The sequence below is a fragment of the Protopterus annectens genome, chromosome 9.part0, assembly GCF_019279795.1.
Source record: "Protopterus annectens isolate FY-2018-M chromosome 9.part0, PAN1.0, whole genome shotgun sequence".
Lineage (NCBI taxonomy): Eukaryota > Metazoa > Chordata > Ceratodontiformes > Protopteridae > Protopterus > Protopterus annectens.
The window spans coordinates 893,297,031-893,306,501 of NC_056743.1; the positions used below are offsets into that span (position 1 = coordinate 893,297,031).

The window sequence follows — 9,471 nt, forward strand, 5'->3', positions numbered from 1 at the left end:
ACAGAGGGTAGGATCTGGTCCCTCCCTGCTTGTTCAGATACCAGACTACTGACATGTTGTCAGAGTGAACGGCAATTACGCCCTGAGGGAGGTAATCGTGGAGGGCTTGTAGGGACAGAAGCACCGCCCTCATTTCTAAAATGTTGATATGAAGGAGACTCTCTTCTGAATGCCATTTGCCTTGGACTGACCTGCCCAGGGAATGCCCCCCCCCACCCCATCTGGGAGGCGTCCGTAGTCAAAGTGGCTATAGGAGGAGGTGGAACAAAGGGTCGTCCCTGATCCAGATTGGAGGGCAAAAGCCACCAGCGAAGGTCCCGTTTGCAGGTTTCCGTGATCCGTATGAGGAGACTGAGAGGGAGATCCTGAAAGGACCACTGCGTCGAAAGGAGCCACTGGAGAATTCTCATATGCAATCTTGCTAGGGGGACTAGAAGAACAGTGGCCGACAGAGTCCAATAGCTGCAGGACCATCCTGGCTGGAGCTTTGGATCTGAGAAGCAAGGCTCGGACTTGAGCCTGTATAGTTTGTATCCTTTCTGTAGGAAGATAGACCCGCATTCGGTTTGAGTCTATTTCTACTCCGATGAACCTTATGCGCTGAGATGGCAGCAACACAGACTTTGGCCAATTGAAGGTGATTCCAAGGGAAGTGCCTAGTGATATTGTGGCTTGTGGGTTCTGCAATAGTAGACGCCTGGAGGTGGCAGTTAGGAGCCAGTCGTCCAGATACGGAAACACCTGGAATCCTAGACTCCTCAGGTGAGCAGTCACGACCGCCAAACATTTGGTAAACACCCTGGGGGCTGTGGTGAGACCAAAGGGCAGTGCAGAACTGAAAATGACTGTCTCCCAGGCTGAAGCGCAAATGTCTCCTGGACGCCTGATCTACCAGGATGTGGTAATAGGCGTCCTTGAGATCTATGGAGCACATCAAAACACCTTTCTCCAGCAGTGGGAGAATGGATTGTAAGGTGACCATTCGGAACTTGGACTTTTTGACTGAACGATTTAGGATGCTGAGATCCAAAATGGGCCTCAAGTCCCCGGTCTTTTTTGGCACCAAAAAGAATCCTGAGTAAGTCCCTAATCCGATCTGGTCTGCGGGGACCGGTTGGATGACTCCTTTTTGAAGCAGCTTTGAGACTTCTAAGGCTGCCATTTCCCGTTGACTGGGTGGCGGGTCCGGGATTTGAGAAAAAGGGATGGCGTAACCTCCGGCGATGATTCGAAGCACCCATCGGTCCTGAGTGATACCTTCCCAGGCTTTTAGGTGCCTCGAAAAACGACCCCCGACTGGCTCCGGAGCTGCACAGTCGGGCAATCCTTCAGGGATTGTGGAAGGCTGAAGAGCCACGAAAGGACTCGCGGTCTCCAGTGTTGCGGGGCCCTCTGCCGCCTCTGGGACGGCGTCTTCCAGAAAAATTTCCCCCTCCTCTGCCTCTAGAAGGGATCGTCCTGCTGAGGATAAGACTTCTGGGATTTACAGAACCACATTTTCCATCCTCTTTTAGCCTTGGGATAAGGCCGAAGGGAGTGGAAAATCGTGCCCTATGGCAGTCAAAGTCTTACCTTCTTGCTCGCGGGTCAATGTGTCCTTTACCTTGGGTCCAAACAAAGAGGACCCATCAAAGGGAGCGTCGGCAAAGGAAGACTTAAAGGCTTCCAAAATGACACAGGCGGAGCCAGGCTTGCCTCCGTGAGCAACACCCGTACCGCTCTACTGCCCCTCGGCCGCATATGAAATGAGCCTCATGGACGAGTTTGATATCGATGACAGCATAGCCAACTGAGAGCCAACCGTCTGGGCCAGCTGCTCAGCTAGGTTACCCAAGAGGGTATCTGAAAGCTCCTTGATCAGATCCCTCTGAAATCTAGTTAAGTGCGTTAAATAGTTCAGGGACCTTAAGGTAAAGGCCGCTGAACTAAGGGTGCGCTTCCGTGCGATCCATGCTCCTAGACTCCTTATTAGGAGGATGGATGGACGTTGAAGCCTCTGCTACATCTTGTTGGGTAGCAGATGCCACCACCAAGGCATCTACAGCCACACCTTTGGTCAAAAACTCCTTCTCTGGGGGTGCTGATAAGAACTTATTTGGGCGAGCAGGCACCGGTTCCACAGAGTCTGGATGATCCCACGCCCGACAGATCAAATCTAGGAGCTCGTCAAGGCGGAGACACCCAGGAGGCGGAGGGCTGAGCCCGAGGCCTTGAGGAACACCGACTCGTCAGCAGAAGGGGTTTGGAATGCCAGCCGCCTCATTGTTTGAGGGCTTCCAAGATGTCTGCAAAGGAGACATCATCTGAGGACGACTTAGGGGACCCCTCTGCATCATCAAGATCGGTGTCCGACGTGAGAGACTCATCGGGGGAGTCGACGTGCTTCCTCTTGCACGGTCTTTTCCTTGGGGGTTCCTCTGAAGAAGCTTCAGAGGGATCTCCAGGAGGGGGGGAACCCCCACTGGGGGTGACCTCAGGCCCCGGGGCTCTGCTGTCTACGGACAGGGGGACTACCAAAGACCCAGTCTCCGTATGTAGGGAAGGTGCTGGTGAGACCGTGGAGGTAGCCAAAGAAGATTTGGCCAACGCACTCCTCATGGCCCTGAAGGCCGGACCGCCAGAATCCTGGAAGGTCCAACCCCCTTGGCCACGACAGTAGACGGTACCCCCGCAGCCGACGCACCGAGAGGAAGGCTCTGAACCGAAAACATCGGTCCCGAAGCATCCCCCCCGGGGCCGACGGAGGAGGTCCGTGTACCGAACTCCGACTCGAGAGCCGGGGTTGGAGTAAGGGTCGGGGCCGACCCGAAAACCTCCATCGGCTCCACCAGCACCAACGGTGCTGAGGCTGTTGGAGGAGGAACCAGAACTACAGGGTGGGCCATCGGCTCCGAAGCCGAATGGGCTGGAGCCGAAACTAATTTCTGGAATACAGGAGACTGAAAGAGTCTTAGGAGCACCCTGTCGATGTCCGAATCAGACATCTTGGAAGATCGGGAGGAAACCGACCGGGTCCGAACAGACTTCTCCATCGGCTCCGAAGGACTGGGGGACCGGCTGCGAATAGACTCTACCAGTATCGGTGCCGAGGGAGATTCCAAAACAATTTCCCTCGGTGCCGAGGAGGGCTTCGGCGCCGAAGGGGAAGAGTCTGAGCCGGCAACCCTCATCGGCTCCAAAATCAGTGGAGCCGATGAAGGTGACCCGCCTCTCGAAGCCCCAGCCATCAGCTCCGAAACCAGAGGAGTCGAGACTGGAGGCATCGAGGCTGACCGTTCCTCCCTCGGCTCCGAAGTCCGTGGAGCTGATGGAGAAGCCTGCCTAGATTTCTTAGTAGTCGGTTCCGACGGGCTGGTCGGAGCCGACGCTTTCTTTTTCTTAGCTGGAGAGGAAGAGGAAGATAAGGCCTCCTCGAAGGAGGGTTTGATAAGCCCTTTTAAGATTAATTTATTCTTCCTCTCTTGGAGGACCCTAGAGGAAAAAGCGTGACACACGCTGCAAGACTCCTGTAGGTGTTTGGTGCCTAAACAGTACACGCACGAGGAGTGATCATCGGTGATGGACATTTTATAATTGCACCTCGTGCACTTCTTGAATCCTGAGGGTCTATGCTCTTTGGACATAATGCCTGTAAACCACAATACTATGTATGAAACTAAAGAAAGATTTCAACAACAATAAAACCTTTTTTTTTTTTTTTTTTTTAAACGAAAGTCCAAAATTAACAAGTACAATACAAGTACAAGTACAAACACCAAAAAGGAGGGCCAAGAACCCTCTAACTTAAACAGGTACTTGACCTCTCTAAAAATAAGAAAACTCGCTAAAGAATAGGGGAAGGCCCCTCTAACAAACGGAAACCTTTCCCTAATCAATCTCACAAAATTTACCACAAAATTTTACCAAAAACACACGGATACACAACGATAGCTGTTAAAACAGCTTTTGGGTAAAGAACAAGAATTTCCTGACAGGAAAACTTTAAGAAAAAACAGCACTTAGCTCAGCCAAGTTTGAGACCACGTCCTAGCTTGTAAGCGGCAAACGAGATCTGGGGGATTAGTGGTGGTGCATCCTGGGATAGAGAATAGCTCAGCCAATAAGAGGCTTTGCTCTATAGCATAGCGTGCCGAGTCGGAGCCGAGGATCGGCTCCGAGCCCATTAGTACAGAATGTAGGCGAGATAGGATCACATAACATCATAACATTTCAGTCAGAAAAAGGCAAATTATTCTCACAAAAATTAACAGTGGAAAGTTTTCCCCAACAGAGCAGTTATCTCCCCAGCCTTGAAGGGTTCACTTGCTGAACAGTTCTTTGCAGCTTGCTAAAGGAACACTTCAAAAGCAAGAAAGCACCAAGTATTTTGATACTTTATCCTTTTATCCAAATTCTCTGAGTTCTGGACAGTTAGAACACGTGGAAGGCACCCATAGCACTCAAAAGCTGACTGGCCAGTGCAGACAGGACCCAAACAGCTTAGGCTGTAGTAACACTAATTAATGTTGAACATTTGGGCAAAGTGGAGACAGAAACAGTAATGTTTCTTATAACCCAATGCTTTCCATGCTTTCCAACTACATCACTGAACACTGCAGTTTTGTGAATGGTGATCAACTCCAGTATATTCGTTTCAGAGGAGCACATTGCAGCTGAAAAAAAAAACAGCTCTGAGAAGACTCTACCATCTTGTTAGCAGCACATAACCAACAAGATGGGAGAGCAGCATTTGGATTAAATCTGGGGAGGGTCTTCGGATGCAAGTAATTTTTAACTGCGCAGTTAAATGCTTACCCCCATCCTTGTGTTAATTGCTCTCTGGAATGTGAAAGACAGGAAACAATTGTGGTATAAGTCAACGTTCTGCAGGAGACAGTTTACAGTTTGGATTAGTTGATCTGTTTTTATAGTCTATAGTTTACCGAGAAGGTCAAAGTAAAACTTTCCTGAAAGTGTTCTGGCAGTGTGCATTTAGTTCACTGTGTGTTCTAATATTTAATACTCACCACCACCAGAAGCCAATATGTACTGGAAAATGGAAAGATGCACAAACAATTCAGAACATAAACTAAAATTGTACTCAGACTTCAGAGATTATGCTCCAGGAATTCAAAAAACTAACTAGCGCTGTTTTCAATCAGGTGGCAACTGCCAACCATTTTCTGTTGTCATCTATAAAACAAGAACAAAAAGTCAACTAGGGTTCCTAGAAGTAGCAGTGCCCTCCATGTGCTAGAGATACTGGTTTAACAATGCTGTTCAACATAGAATTAAAAGTTATGTACTGACCTCGAGATAACATTTTCTTTGGGACCTTTTCTTTGTTCTTCTCCTTTTCTTCTTTTTCAGATCCATCTTTGGAGGACTTTTCCTCTTCTTTATCTGAGGGACAACTTACATGCAGCTGAATAATATCCTGTAACACAAATAATTAATACCTTTTAAACTAAAGACTAACACTGCACTACTACTAATATGCAAAAAATAGCACTAATACTTGGGAAAATTGACAATTTAAAGACCAACACCACAAGCAAAACTTTTCCTTGTCCCATAGTGCATTTCCATTTGACAATATAATTCCTACACCACAACATACAAGTCAGACTGCCATGTGCAGTTAAAACATTGATTTCCTGTTTCTCACCTTGAGCTGTATTTTAACACTGGATGTCTTGTCTTCCTCAGCGAACACACTTACTTGACATCTCAATACCTTTTGAAATTCATCCCCGGTAACTCACAGCACACAGATTATGATGAAAATTTTTTGTCCAGGATAAGACTACAGAAACAGTTTGAGGTCCTGGCATCTTTCTCACCAGCTGGGGCCATAACATAACTCTCATCCTAGTAACATATCAGACCCAAAGGTCACTAAGGAATGCAAACTCCTTAATATTGAAGAAACACTTACAATTCTCCATCCAACTGTTATACAAAGTTTTAAAGTGAGACCAGTTATTGGAGTCTCACAGAAGGGCAAGTTCGCATCATAATTTAGTTACTATTTAAATATACCAGTTAAAATTCCTTGCAAAGTTAAGTGCAGTCTGATAAGTTTATCTCTGAATTCTACAGTTAGGATTAAAATCCAATCCAAGTAGGGCCCTAATGGTGTCACCTTAAAGAACTTTTCTAGATGAACAAAATATATCCCTTATTTATAAGTAGTCAATGCTGTGGATATCAACATATTTTAACCTCATACTGTATATGTTAATTCCTTTAAAACAGTAATTTTCTTTTATAACTTTGTTGGCACTACATCATTTAGTTAAATTAACAGAATGGTGCACTGTGCAAGTAAAGGACATGTAATGGATTTTAAAACATTTGTTAAAAAACAGTATCAGTGGAAGCAACTAACTTATAGGAGGCCAACTTGTTTCAAAGTTCTTGATTTTAAAGATAAAGCATCTCCCCAAGGTAAAGGCGGTTTCCAACAATTTCAAAATCCATAAATTGTGCAACTGACCAGAACACTGCTTTAAAAAAATGGGTGATTTTTTCAAAAAGTATTAATTTACATTTCCTGCTAATCAGAGTCTTGAAGAGTGCTAATGAAGAACTTTTATATATATATCTTGCCTATTTGTTAACAGTTACCAAACTGAAATTAACTCGTTCAATGTCCCTATCAAAGGAATGGAGAAGTTTACAATCACAAGATTACTTCGACATTAAACAGCAAGATTGTTTTTGGGAATGGAGAGAGAATTTAACAAAACAGCCTAGAATAGAGCTCAGAGTAACATTAGTCATGATAGGTTTTTAGCTGGACTTTGTACCTAAAACTCATTCAACCTTGTCTTCTTACTGCTGGCCAACCTATTTTGCCATGAATTGGTTATAGTTATGATTAAAACTCCATGGGGAAGCAAATTAAAGTATTTATTATAATCAAAGCAAATCACGAATGCAGTCAATCTATTGTCAACAGCCACACAAATTCTTAAAAAACTCTAACATGTCAAATTAACTCCTAGACATAAACATACTATTTTAAATCGGTTAAAGCTGAACCATGTTCGGCTACCCAACAGTGCAAAAACAGGGCATGCATCTGTGCCACCTGTGACTCAAGTTAGGGAATGGGATTCACACTCAAGTCAATGTGATGTCCACTATGGGTCTCACCTGGCAAATCCCAACTTACTCTGTCAAATGTTTTCAGAGAGTAAACCTAGTATGTTAGTACTGTCTAATCCATCCCACCCATAAGGGTTCTGTTAATGTTGTCAAATGTTTGCCAACCTTTATAAACCCACACTGAGCCACGTATATTATTATTAGGGATATATTTGCCAATCATTTGGCAAAATCAAATACTGTGCAGTCACAATTCAAAATCAAAATGGGGCTGTTTAACCCTGAATCAAGAGGATCATTCTCTTCCTTTGGTAAAACTAACACAACTGCTTCCTTCCAAGTCAAGGGCAGACCTCCAGCCAAATATTACAAAAATGTACTATTCAGACATTTCTCTCATTCTTCTTCCTTATAATCTGTTTTATCACTATTTTAATTTCAATTTCCTTTACTTGGGTTGTGTTAGTACATTTCTCTACACTTCTGTTAAATGGGGATGATGTATTCATCTCAAATACGATAGCACTTCTAGTGATACGTCTTGCCTATATAATGTACTACATAGTTTCCCATTTTTTCCTTAGTCTACTAATTGCCTGCCATCCTCAAAATTATACCACCCTTTCAACCTCTGGGTGTCTCATGCATTTAGCCAGCAATTTCGTTGCTCTTGGATTTGACAAAAATAGTTTTAATGCTACAGCTCTATGTTCATTAAAATTTAGAAAGTACACTTGCATGAACATTCTTGTTCTTTCAACTGCTCTTCAACATGCTATAACCCACTTATTAATTTTTGCTTCTGTAAACCCCTAAGTTTACATCCTCTAAATACATAACGTGACCATTATTCATAGCTTGATATAATTGTGTCCACATTTTCTAATCTTCAATTTACAGTTATCACAATCTTCTGCAAGCTCTAAACTACTTAGGTACAAATCTAATAACATTTCACTTACACTTTTATCTACCCAATCATTTAACAACTTTCTTTTCAGGAGAAATAGCAGGAGATGCCAATGAGTCTCACAATAGTCTTCTACATGCTTACAAAACTGAATTTGTAAAGGTGCATGATTTGATAGCATCACAAGATGCGTTTCAATGACCTGCACCATGTTACAAAATTCTTTTTCACATGTACCATCTATATAAAGACCCATATTTCCTTATGTGCATATATCAAGTGATTCTGAGTTTTGCTCCATCAACTAGACCAAATACATGCATATATTTCTTTAAATATCTACTCACAGTTTGTATTCTAAGAAATGTTGGCCCTCCAAAGATGTCTTCCTATTTCCTAGAGTTCTAATCTCTAGCCACTACCATACATTCTTGATGAAATATTATAGATTCTCCCATAACATACATTATAATTTGTCTTAATGCTTTTAGTAGACTACATATTGTAACCAGTGTAATTCTTGTATTTTAACAACTAACGAACCAACACAAATCTTCCCTGCCTAGCCTTTATTTGCTCCTTATAATAATTTCTATATGGATCCCCTGAGTTATATCAAATGTATGTTTTTTCAATAAATGCAAGGGATGGTAGAGACTGATGAATGTTCACATAGTCAAATGCTTGAAATTTCAAAGTTATCTTGTATAAACACAGGTAAGCAGGGTTTGGGAAGGGGTGGGAATGCTAGTACATGTGTTTGGGGGTAAGGGTAAGCCAAGGCATAGCTTTAATGTGTGCATGCATGGAAGTGTGTTTGGATTCGGGGGGTTAGATAATGGGATAGATGCAATGTTGGTATTGTGTTTTTGCACATAATTGTGTGTGCGTGTGTGTGAGAGACAGTTTGTCTTATGTGGTGGTAGTGTTAGAAGAAAGGGACTATTTAAGGTAAGGTGTAGGATTAGGGTGTATTACTAAGGTGGTGTGTGTGGGGGAAGTGAAGCCCCCTGCACACCTTAGTAATGCATGCTAACACTGCCCTCAAACATAACCCTACACTTCCCTTAAAAGCCTTCCGATAACATTAACATTTTTAGACAAATTAGAGGCTATAGTGTTATGGGGGAGGAATATGAAATGTTGCCCACATAAGTCATTTGGCAGATTTCGCATAAGTCGGGAGTGGCAGAGAATTATGTAAGAGTGGTACAGGATATGTACGAGGGTAGTGTGACAGTGGTGTGGACTGCGGTGGGAGTGACAGATATGTTTAAGGTGGAGGTGGGATTACATTAAGGATAAGCTCTGAGCCCTTTATTTGCAGTGGTGATGAACAGGTTGACAGATGAGATCAGACAGGAGGCCCCGTGAACTATGATGTTTGCAGAAGACAGTGTGATTTGTAGTGAGAGTAGGGACCAGGTTGAGGAGACCCTGGAAAGGTGGAGATATGCTCCAGAGAGGAG

General features: G+C 43.8%; 1 protein-coding gene across 1 annotated transcript in view; it reads right to left on the reverse strand.

Moving 5' to 3' along the window:
* R3HDM2 (R3H domain containing 2) overlaps window positions 1-5,402 on the reverse strand; it is a 2,908,810-nt gene extending 2,903,408 nt beyond the window's left edge. The window contains exon 1 of the mRNA XM_044083626.1: window positions 5,290-5,402. Coding sequence (XP_043939561.1) covers window positions 5,290-5,302 — 13 coding nt within the window. The 5' untranslated portion in view covers window positions 5,303-5,402. The remainder of the gene's footprint in view (window positions 1-5,289) is intronic.
* Window positions 5,403-9,471: the final 4,069 nt, after the last annotated feature.